The sequence below is a fragment of the Apium graveolens genome, unplaced genomic scaffold (assembly GCF_009905375.1).
Source record: "Apium graveolens cultivar Ventura unplaced genomic scaffold, ASM990537v1 ctg4136, whole genome shotgun sequence".
Classification (NCBI taxonomy): Eukaryota; Viridiplantae; Streptophyta; class Magnoliopsida; order Apiales; family Apiaceae; genus Apium; species Apium graveolens.
In genome coordinates, this window is record NW_027418410.1 from 69396 (window position 1) to 95698 (window position 26303).

The 26303-nt window shown below is 32.5% G+C and overlaps 1 protein-coding gene across 18 annotated transcripts; it reads right to left on the reverse strand.

Moving 5' to 3' along the window:
• Positions 1-21256: 21256 nt before the first annotated feature.
• On the reverse strand, positions 21257-25372 carry LOC141701583 (small RNA degrading nuclease 5-like). Of its 18 annotated transcripts, none has more exons than XM_074505229.1 (11): positions 25083-25372; positions 24554-24615; positions 24347-24451; positions 24140-24265; positions 23961-24001; positions 23493-23718; positions 23101-23177; positions 22931-23004; positions 22115-22150; positions 21605-21667; positions 21257-21502 (listed from the first exon to the last, which is right to left on the reverse strand). In XM_074505229.1, the coding sequence occupies exons 7-11, from the start codon at positions 23111-23113 to the stop codon at positions 21464-21466; spliced, it is 225 nt and encodes a 74-aa protein (XP_074361330.1). In that variant the 5' UTR covers positions 23114-23177; positions 23493-23718; positions 23961-24001; positions 24140-24265; positions 24347-24451; positions 24554-24615; positions 25083-25372; the 3' UTR covers positions 21257-21463. The 18 variants fall into 18 exon arrangements, 17 of the variants coding, with proteins under 17 accessions (XP_074361330.1, XP_074361328.1, XP_074361329.1 ...); XM_074505227.1 differs by having other exon boundaries at positions 24347-24462; XM_074505228.1 differs by having other exon boundaries at positions 24554-24632.
• Between the last annotated feature and the right edge of the window lie 931 nt (positions 25373-26303).

A 26303-nucleotide genomic window follows, 5' to 3' on the forward strand; every position in this document is an offset into this window, starting at 1 on the left:
AATGCATAACCCCATAGGAATACTGGAAGATTCGGATAGCTCATCATGGACCGAACCATGTCTAACAAAGTTCGATTTCTTCTTTCAGATACCAATCTGGAGGAGTCCACTGGGAGACTATACACTTTTCTTTGAGATAATCCAGAAACTCTCCATTCAAGTATTCACCACCTCGATCTAATCGAAGAGTTATAATACCATTTTTGGTTTGTTTCTCCACTTCATACTTATACTCTTTGAACTTTTCAAAGGCTTCAGACTTTTGTTTCATCAAATACATATCCGAATCTAGATCTATCATCTATGAAAGTAATGAAGTATGAAAATCCACCCATGGCTTGCGTAGACATTGGTCCACATACATCTGTGTGTACCAATCCTAGCAAATCTGTAGCCCTCTCTCCATGTCCACTAAATGGAGATTTGGTCATATTACCCAATAGTCAAGACTCGCATGTAGGATAAGATTCAAAATCAAAAGGGGGTCAAGTAACCCTTCCTTATGCAATGTCCGCAGTCTATTTTCACTAATATGACCAAGTCCGCAGTGCCAAAAGAAAGTGAGATTTTCATCATCCCTTTTCTTTTATTAGTTTGTTCAATCTGAAGTAAATTATGTCGCATACATACAGACCTTTATTTAAAGTACCACGTCCATAAAGAATATTATCTCTAAGAATAGAACATTCATTATTCTCAATAATAAACGAAAATTTAGCCAAGTCTAACATGGGAATAATATTCCTCACAATCGAGGGAACAAAATAACAATTATTAAAAAAAACAATAGTCTTGCCCGTAGGCATATGTAAATGAAATGATCCTACATCTTCAGCAGCAACCCTTGCTCCATTTCCCATCAGTAGAATCACCTCCTCTTCCTTAAGAGTCCTACTTCTCCTTAGTCCCTGCAACGAATTGCAGATATGAGAAACACAGGTGGTATCTAATACCCAAGTAGAAATTTGATTTAATGACATATTCACTTCTATCATGAACATAACTGAATCAGAAGCGGTAGTCTCACTACCCTTCTTCTTCTTCAATTCTGCAAGCTAAACTTTGCAGTTCCTCTTCCAGTGCCCCACCTTGTTACAGTAAAGTCAAACAACTTTGCTCTTGGGGTCTTCAGCTTTTGGTGGAACCGGCTTTTTTTTACCTACTTTCTTCTTCTTGGAAGGGTTCCTCTTCCTTTTCTTAGGATTGGAACCTTCACCAATTAGAAAAACAGAACTCTTCTTAGGGGAAAATTCGATTCCGCAGTCTTCAACATGTTGCGGAGTTCAGGCAGGCTGACATCCAACTTATTCATGTGAAAGTTCACAATAAACTGTGAGAACGAACTCGGAAGTGATTGCAAGACTAAGTCTTGGCTCAGCTCCCCATCCATGGAAAAACCAACTTGTCCAAGACGTTCAATCAAATTGATCATCTTAAGTACATGGTCATTCATAGATGATCCCTCAGACATCCTACAACCGAACAGCTCCTTCGATATCTCATATCGAGCTGTCCTCCCCGCCACATCATACAACTCTTGTAGATGTATTAGGATAGTGTGAGCATCCATATACTCATGTTGCTTCTGTAGCTCAATGTTCATGGAAGCTAGCATGATACATTGAGCAACATTATATAATGTGAATTCTTTATGTGGCAAAGTGTTAATAGATTCGGGACCAACTCGATCGTTTATTTCTCAAGATCTTGTTAGTTAAATTGTCCGGTTGAGTATTTAAATAAAATAATAACTGTGGAATTAGCAAATCAAGAACGTATATCTGTTAATCAAGGTTGTGGGAATTGTGAGATTGAGATTTCTGGTGATAAGTTTTGTGTAGATTTGATACCATTTAAGCTAGGAGAGTTTGACGTTATTTTAGGGATGGATTGGTTATCTAAACATGATGCCCAGATAGATTGTCGAAATAAGAAGGTAATGGTAAAGATGCCAGATGAAAGAATAGTAACGTTTAAGGGTCAAAAGCAAGTAAAGAAGTTTTTAACAATGGTTCAAGCTAAAAAGTTACTACGGCAAGGATGCGAGCATTTCGTTGTTTATGTGATTGATAGAAGTCAGGAGCCAGCAAAATTTGAAGATATTTCAGTAGTCAATGAATTTCCAGACGTGTTTCCCGATGAATTGCCAGGACTTCCTCCAGAAAGAGAAATTGAGTTTGCAATCGACTTAGCACCTGGAATGGAACCAGTATCCAAGGCTCCGTACAGAATGTCGCCCATTGAAATGAAGGAACTAGCAAAGCAATTGCAAGAATTGTTAGAGAAAGGAGTAATCAGACCCAGTTTGTTATTATGTTTATAGATGATATTTTGATTTATTTAAAGATAGAAGAGGATCATGCAAACCATTTGTGAATAACTTTGGAGATTTTAAGAAAGAAAAAGTTATAAGCTAAATTTTCAAAGTGTGAGTTTTGGTTACAGGAAGTTCAGTTCTTAGGACACATAGTCAGTAATGAAGGGATCAAAGTAGACCCGGCGAAGATTGAAGCAATTATAAATTAGGAGAGACCGAGAACACCAATAGAGGTAAGAAGTTTCTTGGGATTAGCGGGATATTATCGCCGAATTGTTCAAAATTTCTCAAGGATTGCAACACCATTGATGAAGCTTACACGAAAGACTGAAAAGTTCATATGGATCGATAAATGTGAAGAAAGTTTTCAGGAATTGAAACGATGATTAATTACGGCACCTGTTCTGTCACTTTCAGATGATCAAGGGAATTTTTAATTTATAGCGATGCTTCTCATAAAGGGCTCGGATGTGTTATGATGCAGCATAATAAGGTTATTGGGTATGTGTCAAGGCAATTGAAACCACATGAACAGAAGTATCCTACTCATGATTTGGAGCTAACAAATATAGTATTCACTTTGAAGATTTGGAGACATTATCTATATGGAGAGAAATGCGAGATTTATACCGATCACAAAAGTTTGAAGTACATATTCACACAGAAGGAGCTTAACATGAGACAGAGAAGATGGTTAGAGTTGATCAAGGATTACGACTACACGATTAACTATCATCCCGGTAAAGCCAACATTGTGGCGGATGCGTTAAGTCGGAAAGAAAAGTTGAATGTGGTATCAGTACCCGAAGAGATATACAAGGCATTTGGGAAACTGGAATTGGAGATTAGGGTTTGCAAGCCTGATAAAGCGAAAGTGTATAGTCTGACTTTTCAACCGGAGTTGTTAGAAAATATAAGAAGTGTCAAATAGAGATAATGGATCATGACATTAACCATTTGGTAGGAGAGGAATTATGCACGCAAAAGGACGATCAAGGTATTCTTAGGTTTTCTTCTAGAATTTGGATTCCACCAGTAACGGAGTTGAAGAATGAAATTTTACAGGAAGCTCATAATTCAAGGTATTTAATCCATGCAGGAAGTACCAAGATGTACAGAGATTCAAAGGAAAATTATTGGTGGCCAGATATGAAGAGGGAAATTGCGGAATGGGTTAGCAGATGTTATACATGTTAAAGAGTTAAAGAAGACCAAGTGGATTATTGCAACCTTTGGAGATTCCAGAGTGGAAGTGGGAGCATATTGCCATGGATTTCATAGTCGGATTACGAAGGATGAAAGCTAATCATGATGCCATTTGGGTTATAGTGGACAGACTTACCAAGTCAGCTCATTTTCTGCCTATAAATGAAAGATTTTCACGAGACAAGTTAGTCCATATGTACCTGAAAGAAATTGTAGTTCGTCATAGAGTCCCTGTGTCTATCATCCGATCTAGATCCAAGATTTAATTCAAGATTTTGGAAAAGTTTTCAAGAGTGTTCGGGAACGAGACTGAATATGAGTACCATCCACTGACGGACGGCCAAAGCGAAAGGACAATCCAGATGATCGAATACATGTTACGTGTTTGTGCCATTGATTTCCAAGGAAGTTGGGACGAGCATTTACCCTTGGTAGAATTTGCTTACAACAACAGTTATCATGCCAGTATTGGGATGCCACCCTATGAAGCTCTTTATGGACGCAAATGTCGATCTCCCGTGTATTGGGACGAAGTAGGAGAATGTAAAATACTTGGACCTGAATTGGTGCAACAGACGAAGGAAGTTATTGAAGTTATCCAGAAGAGATTGATAGTAGCACAAGACGGTCAAAGGAAATATGCAGATCAATCAAGGAAAGATATGGAATTTGAAGAAGGAAATCTGGTATTACTGAAAGTATCGCAGTGGAAAGGATTGACACGATTTGGAAAGAAAGGAAAACTGAGCCCAAGATATGTCGGACCTTTTGAGATTTTAAAGTGCGTTGGAAAAGTAGCTTACGAGTTGGCATTACCTCCGCACATGGAGCAAATTCACAATATTTTCATGTATCAATGCATAAGAAGTATAATCCAGACTCTAGACATGTAATCAAATATGAGCCAATAGAACTTCAAGCAGATTTATTTTATGTAGAGAGTCCAATAGAGATTCTAGAAGAAAAAAAGAAAGTGTTAAGAAATAAAGTGGTAAAGTTAGTAAGAGTACTGTGGAGAAACCCAAAGGTTGAAGAGTCAACCTGGGAGTTAGAAGGTGACATGAGAGAAAAGTACCCTCATTTGTTTTCATAGGAGATTCTGAGGACATAATTCTTTCAAGGGGGAAGGATGTAATATCTGGGATATATCGTGTAATTATTTTTGCTAATAAATAAATATTATGCATGTTCAGTATTTATTCTGTGAATTAATTATTAAGTGGTATATGCATTTGGATGTTTAAAAATAATATCAATTGAGTATTTTAATTTTCATATGTCCAAAAATAAAATATAAATAATTGTCATATCTTCCTATTTATTTTTATGTTAATTTATGATTTTATAGGAAATATATGGATTTTATAAAATCTTTTTCCGAGTATCTATAAACTATTTTATATAATCGAGAACCAACCGACGTCACCCGTTTTTACATTTTTATAACCCAAAACTCTTCCAAGAACTCCTTCCTAACCTAATTGCAATATTCTGAGCATTTTCCATGTTTCGACATTTTCGATCTGGCGTACGGTTTGTCCTGTGCGGGTCCCGGCGCAATATTTTCGATAAAATATTCGTTTCGGTAAATCAATAAAACTCGTATTTTTGATAAACGAGATCTTTTTATTAAACTATTATAATTATCACCTCGTAATACGTGTAACCAGGTGCTGAGACCAAGACCGCGGTACAAATTGTACTGATTTGGATAATTATCCTGAAAACCGGTACCGTTTGGATCTGTTTTTATAAAAAAATGTACCATTTTGTATTCGGACTGATCAAACGGGATACTAATTTTCCGTAATTATAAATAGCCTTTATCGTATTTTATTTCGTACCGAAAATCAGTTGCGAACAGTAATTATAGAATTTTCCAGAGAAAAACCCTAATTTCATAAAACCTACCGAGAATTAAACCTCAATTTGAAGGTGTTACCGGAATCCGTTGGTGAAGCTCGAGTACTCAAATCAAAGCTCTTGAAATATACTATCAGAATCTGTGCTTCATATCACTGCAGAATCAAAGGTTTAATTTTTTGTAATTTTATTTATTTTTGAATTATTTTGATTAAAAAAATGAATTTTTGTACGGATGATTGTTTGAATGATTTGATGCTTGCATGTTGTAGAGCTTGTTCTCTTGATGATTTTAAAATTAGGATTTATAACCCGTATGAATGTTTTTAATTGAAAATTGGGGCTTTTTGTTCTAGGGAGTTGTATTTTTTAAGTTACGTCGAGCTCGCCGGAAACCGGCGAACTTCCCGACCATTTTCCGGCCCACTCAGGGGTTATCTGTATGATTGAATGGTATGTTTAAATTCCTTGTGAATTGTAGAGTAATTCTGGAGCTTTTAATGATGGGAGGATTCCGGGAACGAATTCTCCGCACTGCGCCATAGATGGCCTATCGCAACGCCCCTCTTCAAAAATGTTACCTAATATGTTACCCTAGATATGATACTCATGAGCTAATCTAACATTGTATTTTTTGTGTTACCTTAGCCGAAAACGTGATGTTGCACTAGGTAAAAACTGTTGCAGCTTGTAACATTCTTGTCAAAATGTTACCTTAGAGTATTAATACATATATATAATATTTTTTAAAATTAAATATTAATTTTATAAGAATACTTAAGGTGATATACAAATTTAATAAATGAGTTACATGTTGATATAATAAATATTTAATGAAATTTTAAATAGGAACTTTTAAAAGTAGTAAATTTAAAAAACTAAAAAATTGAAATTTAAAAGTAATAAATATTAAAAATAATTTAAATTTCTCGTGTTTTAAAATGAGCATTAATATAAAAGTTTTAAAAATAATATATATATATATATATGTATATATATACGAATTCTTAAAAATAAATAAATAGAAATAAGTAATAACTGAATTCTTAATTATTAAAAAAATAAAACATAAAATATTATATAAAACTTTTTGGGCAGTAAAATTTTTGTAAAACGGGGCAAAATTTTAACTAAAAGACCGCCCGAATTTTGGGTAAAAGGCCGCCCAAATTTTCAATAACCCTAAACTCACACAATCCTCTCTCAAATCTCAAACTCCAACCATCTCTCTGGTTCTTGTATCCGACGGCGGCCCAAATTTCGAGTACACTCATCTCTCTCTCATATCTCAACTGTTAGCTTCCATAATCTCATCAATTCAATTAGCCGATCATCGGTGTTTGAATCTCCAACAACAGATTGCTTCTAAGTATTTCGTTATTTTGTCGATTAAATCTCGAATTGATCTCCTCGATTCTGAATATACAGACATTTCGCAACAATTCAGGTTGTTTTTGGTTTATTGTATTTGTCGATTTAGATGTTTCTCGTAATAACATTGTTATTGTTGTTGGCTGAGATGAACTTGTTGAATTCATTTGGTTATAACTCATTTTGTCGAAAACTATGGTTTTGAAGAGTGAAGAGCTGAAGGAGTTGGATAAAGAGAAGGAGAGGTTTTTTGCGTCTGAAATGAAGGAAATGGAGAGTTTTAAAGTGAACGTGGCGAAATTTGCTGAGGAAAGTGGAAAGGAGATACAGGAGCTTAAGAATCATACGGAACAAGTATATTTTAATTTTAGGTTAGCTATGTTGTATGTTTATTAAAATAGGATGTTTGCTTAATTGTGATTGCTTGTTTTGTTATGGGTTTTGTTGATTTAAAGTTTTTGTAAGTTTTGATCGAGTGATTTGTTGTGTATGATGTTAAATATTTTCCTGACCCTATCCAAAAGCTAGTAAAATGGATGTTATGTAGACGTAGTAATATGGAGTAAACCATACCGTGTTGTGTGTGTTGATGTTTTTGTTATTTGACAGGTTCGGTTAAGTGTAGGAAAACAGAGTAGGCTTAGGTTTGGTTTGTCTCGTAAACAGTAATAATACGATCTAATGCAGAATGAAGAAATTAATAAAGTAATTATTTAGCTTTAGAATTTTGGGTTGGACAGGGAAACAATGCTCAGAAGTCCAATGATTTGAAAAGGGTTGGTTATTTCTGAATGCTAGATTAGTGTTTAAAAATTTAACTCTAGAAAACTTGCCATTTTTATGATTATTGGTTGATCCAACATTTAACTTTCCCACATTATGAGGCGGTCAGTGGATTTTTTTAACTTTGACTGTTGCTGCACTTGAGATTAATTGTTGTCTATTATTCCCTCTGTTATTTTCATGCTAATTTGTTCCTGTTCAAGGCAGTTTCGTGCTAATCTGCCCATGTATTATCTGTTAAAGGCAGTTTCGTGTATACTACTTTATACATGTTATTATATAATACTCCATGTTAATATTTGGAGGGCACCCTGCAAAATGTTCATATCAGCATGGTGGCAAATCTATTGACCTAGTAGGTGTAGGTCTGACCATCCTGCCATGGTAGCAATGTAGCTTAGCAGTTTGAGTTGCTTTACCTTGTGCATTTTCATACTATGTTGAAGATATTTAACTTCTATTCAGCAGCCCTCTCTCAGAGATCACAACCTCCTTCCTCATGACCACTACTGGATAGCCATCAAGCATATTGTAACTCCACAAGGGATTATTTCTGGTGCAGGTCAGCTTTGAAAAATACTTTTTTGTTTTTTATATTCCAACAGTTAACATAAACTTCGAGAAATCATGTTGTGGCAAACTTGTGTACGTTGCATTCTACCAGTTGATATTAAAAGATAGAGTTGTTATATGTTATGTAATAAATTTAATTTATAAAATTACATATATTGATCAACTGATTGTTCTGACTGGATGCTTAAATGAGCAGTTGAGGTGAATGAGGGCCTTATCAAATCATTGATTAAAGAAGAGGAGTGGCAAGGAAGGGTCAGGACAGAACAAGTTACTGATTAGGGGGAGGCTGTTGTAATGCCTGGTTTGGTTGATGTGTATGACAAACTGACTTACCTGGTAGCCTTTATATGTTGATTGATTCAACTGTAATTTCCTACCAAAAATAAATTCTTGTTGAACCCCCACAAGCAAATAGCATTTACTTTAAAGAATATCTGCTTTGCCTATATCATTTGTACTATAAGTTTGCTGCTAATTATTAAAAATAAGTTATCTTTTTTAGTTTGTGGATTAATGTTGTACTATAGTTTGCTGTTAATTATAAGAAATAAGTTATCTTTTTTAGTTTGTTCTGTTAATTATACTAGTGGTCATAAAATGTTAATTTTTTAATTATTTAGTATTAAACTTGCCAATTTCATTTTGTTAATCAATAATTTAATAGTCGTACACTTCCTTTTCTAAACACGTACCTGTTAGTGTAGGTGCCCTAGAGGCAATACATTATTCTTTTATCTTTATGTCAGTTGATCATTCAATAAATGTATTTATTATGACCTTAATTACTGCGATATTTTGTTAGCATAATAAATGTCCTTAGAATCATGATACAAATTGTATAGTTTAAGTACATGACTTGAACTTGAGATTATATAATATATCATATTCTTAAAGGTCCCTAGTTGAGTATTATTATATAGGACAATAATAATACATAGATAGACTAGTATGCTGTTTGACAAGATAACCACATCTCATTGGTTATAAGTATGGGGATACTAAAGTCAATACATAGGTACATGTGAGAGTACATGGTACTGGACAGACCTACAGTGAGATTCTTCATGTTTAATAAAGTCATAAGAAAGACTCACAGTGATAATGGTGTAACGATCCTTTGACTTGAAATCATTATATTTCTATACGAGGATTAATATACTTTGACTATATTAAAAGTTACTTTTGATCGGGTGATGATAGAAGTGGACATCGGGTATATCATGAGTCGTATGAGAAATATGAATGATAGATAAAGGATTTAACCCTCCTATAATTAGGAGAGATATTATTGGCCTCTTGATTGAGTGAGATTATAAAAGCATGGCCATGCTCAAATAATGATTTGTCTCGATAATCTACTCATGGATCAAGTAAACCCGGATTAAATATTGAAGAGGATGACTAAATACATGCCTCGAGTTTAATCTATAATATGTATGGTTAAAGGGATTATATTACACGAAAAACATTAATCACGAAAGGTTTTATCTAATCATGATTTAATTATTGTTTAATTGGGTAACAATGATGTATTACTAGATACCGCTCATTGTTTATAATTTTATTAGAGAATAAAATTATTGCCAATTAAATAATAGCCTATAGGGTCACACAAATAGAGCACTTAATGGAATAGTTAATTTAAATTATGGATTTAAATTAATTGATGATTATTTGAATTTTATTATAATTAAGTAAGACTTAATTGAGATAATATAAATTCGAATTAAAAGGAATGTTTTTGCCCATAATAATTAAGTATGACTTAGTTATTAATTAAATAATAGAAATTCGTTTTTATTATTTAATCCAATACCTACTAGGGTTGGGCTTTGCTATTATGGGCCTTTTTAATCAGTCATTATAAATAGATAATGAGAGGTTAAAGAGGCTTGTACGTTTTTTAAGAAAACCCTAGCAGCAAAGAGAGGCAGAGGAAATTCAGATCGTCAAGAAGGAGGCTAGTACATCCATTCCGTAGTCAAGTTCATGAGACGTTCTTGAAGGTGCTCGTGTGGATACCATAGAGGTGTTTCTCCGAGAGGTAGACACAAAGTGTGATAGCTAGGATCTCCGTTGAGTTCGTGAAAGTTAATCTCTTGAAAGGTATGATTCGTTATCTCCATAATCTGCCCATAATTATACATGGATCCTGTTTTTGTGTTTCGAAATTTTTGTTTTATTTACATTTATACGCTGCGTTTTATGCCTTCGGAACCCAACAGTACCATATACATAAACATTAGCTGAAAGGTTCTGCAAAGAAAAATCTCAACAATCAGCGCAAATATATTGGACTATCTAGAGGTTTTTTATTTACCACTTCTTTATCTCTTTATTCTTTTAAGTGAGTAAAGGTTGATTTATTGATATGTGGTTTGATTAACCAGGATGGTTATAGTCGAGAGACATCAATAAAGATTGGTGGAGAGTCCTTAAACACAATGACCTGGTCTAAACTGATACAGGTTCATCTTTTGCTTCTTGATGGAGGTTTCTTGATCTGTTAATCTCTATATTTTCTTAGACCTCATTTCTGCTTGCCTTGAATAGCTCAATATTTTCTTAGACCTCATTTTCTTGCAGGTGATTTTGTCAAGCAAATGCAGGTCAAGTCTATTAATTCTTTACCTTGACCTCCTTGTTGGCTGTTCTGTTGAGTTATAAATGATTAAAGGTTCTTATTACAAAGTAATTTCATGGAAATAGGACAACGAAGTTCTTCATGATATTTTGGCTTCTCACCTAGAAGAAAACTCTTCTCTGCAAGGAAAAGGTCCGGATGGTGGAGTCGAGGAGAAAGTGAAGCAAATTCAAACATTAGCTTCTAGTAGTACTTTTTAAAATTTATAATTTTTGGTTGTTGTTAAGTAAAGAATGTGAACTAGTTTAATTTTTGGGTTGGATGCATTTTTTGCAGTTATGAATTTGTATAATTGGGATTCTTCAATTTACAGAATAGGCATTTCAATTTTTTTGTCCTAAAGTGTTACAATAGCCTCCTAAACTATTACCATAGTATATTTAAAATATTTTATTAGGCTAGTTATAGTGTTACAACAGCTTTTCAAAGTGTTACATTAGGATCTATGTGCTCACTTGCCACGTCATCAAGACAACTCAGCAATGTGGGTCCCACACTTGATATGTCAGCTAGTGGGTCCCCCCGTGGGGCCCACATTTTAAGAACATTTTAAAACTCTAAGGTAACATAAAAAACAAATTACAACTGATCTCTCTTTCGGTTGCATTAGCAAGCTAAGGAAACATATAAACAAGTTAAAACACGATGTTGTCTTAGGCACCAAAGATGTTACCTTAGACCGCTAAGGCAACATAGAAAAACCTATCTTTAAGAAAATGTTACCTTAGTTTAAAAGTGGGGCAAGAGCAATATATTTACCCCCTAATGCAACGTTTTATTGGTGTTACAGTAGGCATTTTATGGTGTAGTGCGGCAAACCCCGACTGTTTTCCGGTGAGGGGTGGTAAAATTGCAGTTAGGTCCCTGTACTATTGAAGATGGTGAAGTTTAGTCCCTGAAGTTTCTGGAAATTGCAGAAATAGGATTCCTGTTTATAAAATATTTAAAAATCATATTTTCTATTTATTTTAATTATAAAAATTCATTTTTAATTTCTAAAAATCACAAAAATTATTATTTTATTTCCAAAAAATATTTTTAATTCAAAAATAAATCTGAATTAATTAGTTAATTAATTTTAGTTAATAATTAATTGATTAATTGGTTAATTAATTCAAAAATTAATCGACTAATTGATTTTACTACTTATTAATTAATTATTAATTGATTTTAATTAATTATTTAATAAAATTTAATTATTTAAAAATGATTTAAATATTCGGAAAAATAGTTTCGAGCTTTAAAATATTATTTTAAATTGTTTTTAAGGCTCGATAATTATTATAAAATTGTTTTGAAGCCAGATTTGGCCAACCGAACCCTGTTTATTGCTTTAAAATTGATCCAACGACCCGTTTTAATTCCGAAAAATGTTTTAAAAATCATATTAAATACCCGAAAGCCTGTTTAGGTCCCGAGACTCCTTTATAAATGATATATCATTGATTGTTTGATGTGTACATGTTATATTTGACTTGTTCCTTGACTAACGGTCTATATGTTCGGTGTTTACTTGTTTATAGCATAACTTCCACTCCGTTAATCGGATTTGGGTAAAACGAAGGGTAGATAGAAGTGTATATCAAATATAATCGTATGATTTGAGTATTGATAGATGTTTATGATATGTAAGAAGAAGAGGCAAGGCGTAGGAAAGGGAATTAGATAGTCAAGGAGTAGGAGATTGAGATTGGAAAACTATAGCAGGCTAATATCAGGTAAGTGTTCTGAACTTTCTCGAGATATATTGTAGTTGATTAATAATCTTGTTTCATATTGCAAGTGCTTTGAAGCACCGAACCTTAAACCTATTCTTTCTAAACCATTGATTGTTGTATACCCGAATATGAATCACAGATATACGATACTACTCCACAAATACATACAAACTAAATGCCAAGCACTGAATCAAATTGCTTACATACACAAACCATTGTACCTTATGCTTGGAAAGTCCAAATCCTTGTAACCTTGAAATGTTGATTCCTTTGTTATCAAATTCTTTAATTACCTAACAACCATTCTTTGAAATTGCCATATTGTTCATTTGTGAAGATTGAAACCATCTCGTTATTGAACATCCAATATTGCTTATGACTTTGTTTATTACTTTACATTGTTTATTCTGTTATTATGGGGGAATTGGATTGTTTTATAAAATTATGGACCAGATTCGTGGTCAAACCAGATTAGTGGTCGAGTTAGGCCAATGTGTGCCTTGGATCCAGTAATTAGAGCAGAGCTGTGTGCCTTGCTCGGGGTTAGTGCGTGACTGATCAACAGCCTAACCTTTGTTTTTAAAATAAAAATATAATATCCAATTCTAAATCATTAATCATTGTTCACTTGATACCTTAACCTTTTTCACTTGATGATCATTGTTCTCAGTCTTGTCATTGTGACTTGATGAGCTATTTAGCTCATTTGTGCAATGTTATTTATGTTCTTTTCCAGTTAAGAAGGAACTAGTTGGTAGCGAGGATCCTCAATCCAGTGCGAGAGCTAGGGGTCCAGGTTGATCAAGTTAAGCTTGCTGGCTGCTTTTGAGATAGTTTAAGTTTGTAAAAGTTTGTAATAATGTTTAATATTCAGTTCTAAGTTTGAATAGTCAGGATTTAGACGTTTGTAATATAAGCATGTGTATGTGGCTTGAGGCATACTTTAACCTTCTATTATCTTTATTATTATTATAAGCAGGTTATAATAAGGTGTGAGTGTATGTGAGGACCCAAACTTCTGACCCGGGTTTGGAGGGCACCACAATATACATACTATATCGTGCAACCTCTCTCTAGAAAACTGAAGGCATATTCATCATTTTCAAAAATCATCGAGTCATGGACACAATGTTATGACTTTTAACCACTCCATTTTATTGATGACTCTAAGGTTCTGTAAGGTGTCTCTTGATCCTAGAAATTTCACAATATTTTGAGAATTTTTACGATTTAAATTATCCACCCATGTCCATATGAAACACTTTAATTTTTTTTGATTCTCTTTCAACGAGATTCTAAACTTTTTGAATGCATTGAAGGCCTCATTTTTTCCTTTTAACTTTAAAATCCACACTAAATAAGTAGTCATCGACTAAGAGTAAAAAATATTTATTGGTCGTTGCTGTCTCCAGTGAAATACATCCGAAAATATCATCATGAATTAATCCCAACACCCTCTTAGCTCGATAATCAATATTCTGTGGAATAGAATTTCGGATTTGCTTTGACATTAAACAACCTTCACAGGCAGTCTTCGGTTAAAAGAAAACAGGTACGCCTTGTGCCATTATGTTGACATTAATTTTATCGCTTGAAAGTTAATATGGCCAAAACTTGAGTGCCCCACCCAAGTTAATTATTTCCCATTAACTAGGAGGCATGAAGGTTTCAAAGTTTCTAGGACAATCTTTTATAGTCTATTTTTAGAGCGTCTACCTTTTATGACTAAGCATTTTTGGCTCTCATACACCCACAAATAAAGCCCTCTAAGAGTGACTTCATTTTTGTTCCCAGCTAGCAGACCCAAAGATATAATATTGCTGCACAAGTTCACAAATATATTAGACCTTATGGATATTTAATTATTCTCTTTTTTTTCACCTAAAACAAACTTTACCCTTACCCTTGATAGCGACGCCGAACCTGATTTTCCTGTCACACTTTCATCTAAACTCTTGAACTTAGACTTGGTACCAGTCATGTGATTGGACGCTCCATTATCAAAATACCATACTTTTGACTCCCAATTCTTGTTATCATTCTTATTTAATCAACGGGGTTGTACTTCATTCTCATTCATTTAATAATCTTGGTTGTACTTCATACTCATTCACAGAAATATTGCCTTTGCTTCTTTTCTACACTCAACCATTAAAAGAGTTGGCTTATCATCGTGGACATGAGTGAAATTAAGCTGAGTCCCTGCTTTTGGTTCTCTATTTCTTTCACGATGTGGTTCAAAATATTTCACCGTATATTGTCCATATACATCGAAATTAAAACATCTTATTGTGCTTCTATCCCTTCCCCCACATCCTCTTCTGTTATTATGATAAATATCAGAGTTCTCACTTTTATTTTTCTTATTCAACCATTCCTCCTTCGTATGGACAAGCTTACCCTATGAATCCTCATATTTTTTCGACTTCTCTTTGGATAGTAAGAGTTATCACTCGCAATTTACTCAATTGTCATGGTCTCAAAATTCCCAAATTTCTCTATCATGGACGTGATTTGTAAGAACTTTGTTGAAACGGCTCCGAGTAATATTTTTACCATATATGCTTCATCAACAGTTTCCCCAAGGGCTCTGATATTGATGACTAGACCATTTAGTTTCATACAGAAGTCTTCAATCAGATATTTGTCATTCATTTATAAGAACTCAAATTCAGCCTTTAACATTTGTATCTTTGGAGGTGTGGTTTAGTGACAGTTGATGAGTATACTCACCACTGATTTTATTGGCTATCTTGATATCGTTACAGTTTAGTGATCAAGTTGATTCATTCAACCGACCTCACTGGCCCTATTTATAACCCCCACTCGACCCACCCACATAATAAGGCTTTCGAAAAAAAACTTGAATGTCACACAAGTTTTAATGGATATTATATACATAGTGATTGCTCCAATTTCACTACAAGAAATTTGCAATCAGACAACACTTGACATACAATGGTTAAAAAAAACCGTCATCCTAAAAAATCATATAACGGTGAATTGATTTTGCAATAAAAAACAGTTGTGTGAGCTCCATAACAGACAACCGATATCCATCTTTTTTAATTTATTGTACAAGTTGTATCCTCTCATCGAGTCAGGAAATGGTTTTTTAAATATAGTGTTGTTGTAGATCTTTAACACAATAATTACAAACCGTTGTTACTATGTTAACGTATAGGGTTAGAAGACAACGGTTTTAACATTACATTGTGTAATTCAGACAACGGTTTTTCAGAAAGGTTTTCCTCTAAACCATCAAATAACGGAATAAAAACAGTTTTCTGAGGAATTTTAATGGGTACCACGTATTGAGATGGCATCACGTGATAGGTGGTAAATCATTCACAAGGATTGCTTAGGTGGCTGATATCCTTATACAACGGTTTTATGTTAAAACAAAATTGTTGTCTAAGTTGGTCTCATACAAGCTTTTCGGTATTACGTTGTGTAATTCACACAACAGTTTATAGAAGGTTTGTCTTAAAAACCTTCATACAGCGCAATAAAACAATTGTCTGAAATAGTTATTTTATAATTTAAATGGGCACCACCTGATGATGTGGCAGCGCATGATAGGTTGTAAACATATTACTCGGATTGCTGAAGTGTCACAATGACAGCCCTTGATTGAAATGAGATTAGATATACTTACACAACAGTTTTATAATAAAAAAAAGCGTTGTCTTAGTTTATCTTTACATAATGGTGTTTCAAGGAAACCATTGTAAAACTATTAATGTATAAAATGAGACTCCTGGTTATAACGTTCAATTTTTAAATGATTTTTTCGACGATACAACCATATGGATGTTAAGATATATTAATTTTAGTCATATGAAACAAATATTAAAAAATTTAAAATTCATCTTGCATATCAGGATTAGAAAAATCTAGTAAAAGTATCACTTCCGACAACGAGACTCGTTCCTAATTTACAAGATGAATTTTTAAAATAATTTTTTCAACGATCCAACCGTACGGATGTTAAGATATATCAATTTTATACATATTCAAAAAAATTATTAAAAAAATTGAAATTCATATTACATGTTAGGCATAGAAAAATCTAGTAAAATTACCCCTCCCAACAACGAGACTCGTTCCTGATTTACAAGATTAATTTTTGAAATAATTTTTTCAACGATCCAACCGTACGGATGTTAAGATATATCAATTTTAGTCACATGAAAAAATTATTAAAAATTTTGAAATCCATCTTGCATGTCAGGAGTAGAAAAATCTAGTAAAAGTACCACTCCCGACAACGAGACTCCTTCCTGATTTACAAGATTAAATTTTGAAATAATTTTTTCAACGATCCAACCGTACAGATGTTAAGATATATCAATTTTAGTCATTTAAAAAAATTATAAAAATTTGAAATCCATCTTGCATGTCAGGATTAGAGAAATCTAGTAAAAGTACCACTCCCGACAACGAGACTCGTTCTTGATTTACAAAGTTCAATTTTTCAATAATTTTTTCGACGATCCAACCGTACGGATGTTAAGATATATCAATTTTAGTCATATGAAAAAATTATAAAAAATTTAAAATTCATCTTGCATGTAAGGATTAGAAAAATCGAGTAAAAGTACAGCTCCCAACAACGAAACTCATTCATGATTTATAAGATTAATTTTTAAAATCATTTTTTCGACGATCCAACCATACGGATGTTAAGATATATCAATTTTAGCCATATTAAAAAATTATTAAAAAAATTAAAATTCATCTTGCATGTCAGGATTAGAAAAATCTAGTAAAAGTACCACTCCCGACAACGAGACTCTATCCTAATTTACAAGATTAATTTTTCAAATAATTTTTTCGACAATCCAACCGTACAGATGTTAAGATATATTAATTTTAGTCAAATGCAAAAATTATTAAAAAATTTGAAATCCATCTTGGATGACAGGATTAGAAAAATCTAGTAAAAGTACCACTCCCGAGAACGAGACTCTTTCCTGATTTATAAAGTTCAATTTTTAAATGATTTTTTCGACGATCCAACCGTACGAATATTAAGATATATCAATTTTATTCATATGAAAAAATTATTAAAAAATTTATAATTCATCTTGCATGTCAGGTTAGAAAATTCTAGTAAAAGTTCTGCTCCCGACAACGAAACTCATTCCTGATTTACAAGATTAATTTTTAAAATAATTTTCTCGACGATCCAACCGTACGGATGTTAAGATATATAAATTTTAGTCATATTAAAAAATTATTAAAAAAATTGAAATTCATCTTGCATGTCAGGATTAAAAAAATCTAGTAAAATTACCCCTCCCGACAACGAGACTCGTTCCTGATTTATAAGATTAATTTTTGAAATAATTTTTTAGACGATCCAATTATACAGATGTTAATATATATCAATTTTAGTCATATGAAAAGTTATTAAAAAATTTGAAATCCATCTTGCATGTCAGGATTAGAAAAATCTAGTGAAATTACCGCTTCATACAACGAGACTCGTTCCAGATTTACAAGATTAATTTTTGAAATGATTTTTTCGAAGATCCAACCGTACGGATGTTAAGATATATCAATTTTAGTCATATGAAAAAATTATTAAAAAATTTGAAATCCATCTTGCATGTCAGGATTAGAAAAATGTAGTAAAAGTACCACTCCCAACAACGAGACTCGTTCCTGATTTACAAGATTAATTTTTGAAATGATTTTTTCGACGATCCAACCGTACGGATGTTAAGATATATCAATTTTAGTCATATGAAAAAATTATTAAAAATTTTGAAATCCATCTTGCATGTCAGGATTAGAAAAATCTAGTAAAAGTACTGCTCCCGACAACGAGACTCCTTCCTGATTTACAAGATTAATTTTTGAAATGATTTTTTCGACGATCCAAACGTACAGATGTTAAGATATATCAATTTTAGTCATATGAAAAAATTATTAAAAAATTTGAAATCCATCTTGGATGTCAGGATTAGAAAAATCTAGTAAAAGTACCTCTCCCTATAATGAGACTCGTTCCCGATTTACAAGATTAATATTTAAAATTATTTTTTCGACGATCCAACCGTACTGGATACTAAGATATATCAATTTTATTCATATGAAAAAATTATTAAGAAATTTGAAATCCATCTTGGATGTCAGTATTAGAAAAATGTAGTAAAAGTACATCTCCCTACAATGAGACTCGTTCCCGATTTACAAGATTAATATTTAAAATTATTTTTTCGACGATCCAACCATACGGATGTTAAGATATATCAATTTGAGTCATATGAAAAAATTATTAAAAAATTTGAAATCCATCTTGCATGTCAGGATTAGAAAAATCTAGTAAAAGTACGGTTCCCTACAACGAGACTCGTTCCCGATTTACAAGTTTAATATTTAAAATTATTTTTTCGACGATCCAACGGTACGGATATTAAGATGTATCTATTTTAGTCATATTAAATGTATCTTGCGCGATAGAAATAGAAAAACTAATAAAAGTACTACCCAACAACACGAGATTTATAGGTGATTGTTAAATAATTTTTTAATATGTGTCTTCTAGAATTCAACTGTACAAATATATTGATATTAGTTATTTATAAAAATAATTAAAAATTTTGAAATTTATATTCCCTTTAATTTGATTTTAATTAAATGAAAAATAATTATTTAAAAATTAACTACTATAAATTTGATTTTTTAATAATATCACACCAATATTTTCTTTCCCTCGGTCGATCAATCATTTTCCCCCTTCACAAAATTTGGTTCCCCCCTTTAACTCCTTTTTTACTTTCAATCTCAGACTTTATCTAACTTATATCTTCCATTTACCTTTTCTTCTCAAATCAGTCTCCGACTTTATTCTTGATTGATAATTTTTCATCCTCTTTGTTGTTTCTCTGTTGGCTAGCTCTCTCTATCCCTCTCTCTCTTCTCTCTCTCTTCAATTGAAACATAATGATTTTGGGCTTCTGTAGTGCTAATTGCATATGAGGGCAAAGTTTAAACTGAAGAAGTGAGAAAGAATTCAACTCTAACAGTGCTCGAGAGTAAAGATCTAGAGTAAAGATCTAATAGCTCGCATCTCCCCTCACTCTGTTCAAATTCAGAGGTTTGAAGAACAAATAATTACAAGTTGGAGTGTAAAGATTGAATTGAGTAAATTTTAAAAACCAAGTTTTCAATTGGGGTTTGAGTTTAAAACCCTATTTTTTAATTAGTTGAGGCTTTAATTTTTTTATTACTTTTAAGTAGTCAAGGATGTGGCTCAAGTAGAAGAAAAAGGTTGCCTCTGCTCCTCTTCCTGTTTCTATCATGGCTGAACTCGATCTTTATAAGTTCGATCTGTGGGAATTGCCAGGTGATTTATAAATATGTGATTATTTGTGTACAAAGTGATAATCATTTAATTATGAGGATGATGTGTTATGTTATTATATTGGGGATTGGTGATGTGTTCTGGTTTGAAAAATGCAGCAAAGGCTTCGTTCGGGACGCATGAATGGTACTTTTTCAGTCCTAATTAATGACTTTCTATTTGCTACATGTATCCTAATTGTATGCAGTATTCATAAGTGTGCGTGTTTATATTTTTATATGTATATAGATTGGAGCAAGATTACAGACAAAAATTAGAAGTTCCATCTTTATTTGGGGCATTGAATTGAATGATTGAAGTATATGGAAATTGAAGTGTCTAAGTTTTGAAGTGCATGAAACATTTTATAGTTTAGTAAAGATAACAATTAGATGAAGCATGGAGTTCATTTGGAGGTTGGACTCTACTTCTTTTAGAAAGAAAATAAAAGACTTCTTATTTAGACATGATATATGCATGTAAAACTTGATTTCGTTGTATGAATTTTGACTTGGACTTTCAAGATTACGCCCTATAACACTCTGATGTTCACACCATTCCTAACATAGCAAATAACAGCCTTAAATATACATGGTGCCTCTGTGCGTAAAATATGCGGAAAAGTTAATTTATATAATTCATCAAACCTTTTTGCATTGAAACCCTCGTCCTGGAGTGGTGCTAGAGGCTATTGCAGTATTATAGATGTCAACTGATGTTTCAAGTTTTATTGCTCTGCAAAGACATAATATTCATATAAGCTTCTATCATGGTTATTATGACTATAAGTCGAGTCAATGAGGGTCTGGCTAGCCACTAGTTAATACTAATCGTCCTCTAGTGGACAAATTATAAATATTAAATTATATGTAATTCTACATGTATGTAATGAAGCTTACACTACAAGAAATTTGGCCATTTACGACGGTTTTTTTGAACTGAAATCGTCGTAATTGAGCCATTTACGACGGAAAAAAATCGTCGTTTTTGGTCGAGTAGTAAGTTCGTTTTTTCGTCACAAGATAAAATTGCGTCACAAGTTAGGAAGAAGGGGCCCACATACTCAATAAAATAATAAATCTACTTACGACGGAAAATATCGTCGTATGTTAGTTACTTACGACGGAAAAATCGTCGGATATTTTCTTGTGGGTCCCACCTTAATAAAATATAACATAAATATACGACGCAAATTTACGTCGTAAATTAGAAACTTCCGACGTAAATTAGAAACTTCCGACAGAAAAAACTGTCGTATGTTAGGAACTGGGGCCAACTTACAACAGAATATGTGATGAACGACCATCGTAAGTTTGTATTTCGAGAATAACCAAATTCTGATTTTTTAGTTTTCAGCCATTTTCAGCTTCCAATTTAAATTCTAAACCTTTCAAATTCTAATGCAATCACAAACTCTAAACCAAAGACATTTTTCCTAAGCATAATTCCAACAACGTATACTTTTATGATTTTATTACATCAAACGCAAAATCAAATACAAGTTCAAAGTGGTAAGTGAAACACTCCTGAATGATAAAACAGGGATCTTTAGTGATCCATGTTACATGATACCCAAGTATCTAAAGTTACATAATTATTTCAATTTTCAAAATCCAAATGCAGGAGCACCCCTATACTCTTGTCCTCCTGACTCTTTCTCCTGACTTTTTCTGCATTTTTCAAAACAATCAAAAAGTTACTACTTGCCACTAAAAATAGCAAATACACTACCACAGGTCTACACATGTTAAATTCATAGGGATAATGAGTACCAAAGACAATTTAAAAGAAACCTTGATTTTCAGCTGTTTGTTGACATCTCCAAGATGACGTTCCTGCCAATACAAAACAGTAAAACAGAATTTGGCTCTTTATTTATTACAATATGTGAATGATTGAAATGATAGAAGATTAGAACTGATCATACAATTAATAATTCATATAGCTCCCAGTACTTTCACACTTAATAAAATCCCTGCAAGCTAAGCCTAACTAATCAGACCAGCACTTGAAGGGTCTTTAAATACATTTAATGTTTGGTCAGCTTTTCACCTTTTGTATACATCTATAAAAACTAATCTCAATAGTGTTATTCTTTTAGTACAAGATTTAAAGAGTTGTAAGATGGAGTACATATTGGATGTTTGGTCAGGTTTTTATTTACATTCATTAATTCTTAATAGGACTTTTTATACTACACTACTCTATAGGTTCTTATACTTCATAGAAAGCAGAAATATATAGGGAGGTTCATGTTAATATGTAACAGTTAGTTCAGATACCTTGCTGCGGAGCTCCTCCATTTGTTCAGCCATAGCCTGTGACACAGTGACAACATACATATAAGTGTATAATCATTTATAACTTATTAGATGGGAGCAGAAAAGAAAAGAAATATTTCTAAATAAACTAAATTATTGTTAAATTTTATGGGCGAGGTTAAAAAAATTAAAGTAATCAGTTTAGAAAATTGATAATTTTACTACTCACTCGGCTGATTTTTGTATAGCTAGCCATTGTTTTCTAATTAACTTCTTTGACATTGTTACCTTTCTAAATATAGAACAGTGTATTATTCTGATTGTGTATAGTATATATGCAGAGGCTATCAGTCACATACACATACTGATATGTTACCAGTTTGAAGCAGTAAAATACTATGTAATCTTGTAGTTAATATTCATGAAGAATTAATAATGGTGCTGCAAATAATTTCCACAACATGAGAAATTACACATGTACCAGCAGAATGTTAAAGTAAATTACGAATTAAACATAAAATATTTATACTTAGTCCATGTTGATGAGCATTTACCAACACTAAATTTAGTCTTTTTCCAACTATTATCTTTCAGATCACTTTCAACATTGCCAAGGAGAATCATTTGAAGGATAATGTTGGGGTGGGGGGTACCACAGAGAGGATATTTATATTACAAACCCAGGCTGACAATTTGCACAGAGAGAATGGGGAATATAAGTTTTTGTAGTAAAAATATTCTCATCCAATCATACATTTTTCGAGTACCAAAAAAATAAACAATTAACAATTAATTTTCTTAGCGAGTTTGAGAACGTTGAATTTTTATACAAGATACCTTTAGGGCAACTGATGTATCCTTCTCTTTTGACTCTTTCCCAGTCTCTGGTTCACAAGACTTCCCCTCCCATTCTTAAATATAATAGTTAAGCTTTAAAACTCTGAATAAACTAAAATTAATTAATTAATTAATTAAAATGGGGAGAATAACCAAAAAGCAACTCCCACCTATAAATGCCATATCAGAATATGCGTGAATATATCACTCCTGTGAGCAGCCTAAGCAAGTATCCTTCAACTAATTTCTGCAAGTGAGGAAAACTCTCATTTACGCAGAACGTATTAAACCCTATTTAGACAGCTTTATACACTGCTTAGACAGAGCCCTCTTACAACAACATACCAAACGTATTTATTGAACACAACACATGGGGCAATATTATATACTTATATTAACTAAAGATACTATAACTAGAATAGATAATACAAGTTAATGATCACAATCAATTATAATATAATAAGTTTCTATAACAAAAATAAAACTATCTACTGAGTAAAAAAGAAAAAAAAAATATCTTACAGGAAACTAAACATTCCAGGGATATTGAGATTAAATTTACCATTTCTGGTTATCAAGAACTGTTTATCAACAGGCAAGTATGGCTTCCTCTTGCTTGGTTCACCAGATTTCCTGCCAATCAATAGAACAAGTTTTTTTTAAGAACTTTCCACCTAAACCAAGCAAAAAGAAGAAATAAAAAGCAATATATTTTTACCATATCCTTCACTGCAACCCTATTAATCAATATATATACCGAATATACAGTCACATATACTGCTGTAATACTGCTCTAGCATATGCAATAGAGACACTGTTATTATCCCATCAAAATTCAATCCGCAACATCAATAACTAACAAGTCTGACTAAGAAAATCCGATCTGGAACTATACAGTAAATTGATTAGAAGAACGAATATAGTACATAACTTCAATATTTGAAAAGTAATATAATATACATATAATAATGATATAGCACTTCCAGGCCAGAAACATCGAACAACACTGAACATCTGAACCCTGCCTTACCATTTCACAATCAAGCGCCAATATTTCGTGGGTAGGAGCTCCTGAAGGACACGGAAGAGTTGAAACAAAATTAGCACAAAAGATGTATCTCATCAGCTTTATCAAGAACAACCAAACAACTTAAACGTGAAGGGAATAAAGGATAAAAAGGAAATGGTATACTGTATATATATTGTCACCTGGTTGACTACGGAAGTAACCATTTTGTTCTAGTTCCGTCTCTGTGAGTGTGTAATATGACAGAGGAAATTGTAAATCTTTCGAGAGATCACCAAAGGATAGATCAAAAACAGAATCACAGGTTCCTGCATCGAAGATAGTTTACTATTTTACTTATTTTAACCCAGAAAGCACTACAAGTCTACAACTTTATAGCTGATATATACCTTGATCAGAACTCTGATTCTGAACAGGTTTGCTTATAGGCTCAGCAATATCCCTTTTTCTTTTCACCTTGTACGTAAGATGAACATCTATAGTCTGTACTCCATCTGCTACACAGCTATCAACAAATAAAAAACCAAAAGCATAAACTTTCAAGAAATGCAATGCATAAATCCAATATTCTGCTAGAAAAGATAAATGTCACCAACCTTAGAGCTGACACTGCTCTTGGAACGCCACAGTACTCTTTGAAACTGTGGAGTACCTTAGACTGTGACAAGTAAAGACCTGCGTCAAGGCCAGGTACATAAAACATAATAACTTTGGGAATGAGGGGTTTGTTCTGCATATCGGAAGATAACTCAGCATTACATACACCAAAAATATTGTATATGATATGCAAGTGCCAATCTCGAAAAACAAAATCCTTCTTAAACAAAGAAATGGTTATATTGAACTATATTAGCTGATTTGTTGTTTATTGATATTTTACCACAAGGATGTTCATCACAATTCAAATTATTTTGTATTCTCTACGCAACACAAACAAAAACAAATAAATACAAATCTACCAGATGAAGCACTACAAGAAAATCAGTGGCCAATTACAGTACAATTTACAAAATCCACTCAAATATATATACAGAGAGGGGGAAAGAGAGGGGGGAAGGAGAGAGGGAGAGAGAGAGAGAGAGATATATGAGCATAGAGAGAGAGAGGAGAGAGAGATGTGCATACCACGAAGAGAGAGACAGAGACGCCTTCCCTTCGATCCAAAAATAAGCCCTAAAGCCCTAGTTTTGAACACCGACTAAAACCCCAAATTGAAGTCAAATTGAAACCCTAAACGAAACCATAACTAAAGCCCCCTTAAAAGAAACATACAAATCAACCAAAGGAGGCTAAAATTAAAGTAAACATTTATGTATGTATAGATTTTGCATAACCAGGAGAGGAGAGGGGGAGAAAGAGAGGGGGAGAAAGAGAGGGGAAGACTGAAGGGGAGAGAGAAGAAAGAAAGAGACACTGAAAATATATTAAGATGCAAAGCAATTAGATTATTAGACTGTTCTATTTCTCAAAGACGGGGTGTTTTTTTTGGACAATAAAACTTTATTAAAACTTAAATAGATTAAATATTGATAATTATTTTAAATATAAATATATAGAATTGTATATTTATATTTGATAATTTGTGTATGTGACTAAAATAAATATATCTTAACATTCACATGGCGGAATCGTTAAAACAAATATATTTTACAAATTATTAGGAAATATATTATTTCTTTAAAAATAAAAAATTGACTTTAGAAGTATACTATTAACTTTGAGAAATAATAATAATAACATATATATATATATCAATATTAATTTATTTTTATATAAATAGCTTTTTATTAAAATAAAAAATTTCCTTATATATATTTCGCAATGCCTTTGGACAATCTATCCCGAAATGAAAGAGTACTGAGCACCAATATGAACAATAGAGGATTAGTACATATTATAATTTATATTATAGAAGTCAATAGATATATATATATATATATAAATGATATAACCAAAATTTTATATCAAAATAATTTTATTTGGTTTACCATTTTAACAGTCAACCATTAGTTTGACTAGTACAGCTAACTAGTGTTTAATCCTCAATTGTTGTTTCGATTATTTTAAAAATACTTTTAATCGATCCAACCGTATGGATGTCAATATATTTATATATATTAGTGATATAACCAAAATTACATATCAAAATAATTTTATTTGCTTTGTGATTTTAACAGTCAAACATGAGTTTGAGTTGTACAACTAACCAGTGTTTAGTTCTTAATTTTTATTTCGATTATTTTAAAAATACATTTCATCGATCCAACCGTATGGATGTCAATAGATATATATATTAGTGATAAAATTAAAGTTACATATCAAAATAATTTTATTTGGTTTGACAAT

Bases quoted from the DNA above. Each gene is read 5' to 3' on its own strand.
- LOC141701583 (XM_074505217.1), bottom strand. From the start codon at position 24,660: ATGTTTTATGTACCTGGCCTTGACGCAGGTCTTTACTTGTCACAGTCT. The intron at 24,463-24,553 runs GTTGGTGACATT...ATTTGTTGATAG, and splicing joins AGAGCAGTGTCAGCTCTAAG to CTGTGTAGCAGATGGAGTAC. The intron at 23,719-23,960 runs GTAAGGCAGGGT...ATGCTAGAGCAG, and splicing joins TGGCGCTTGATTGTGAAATG to TATTACAGCAGTATATGTGA.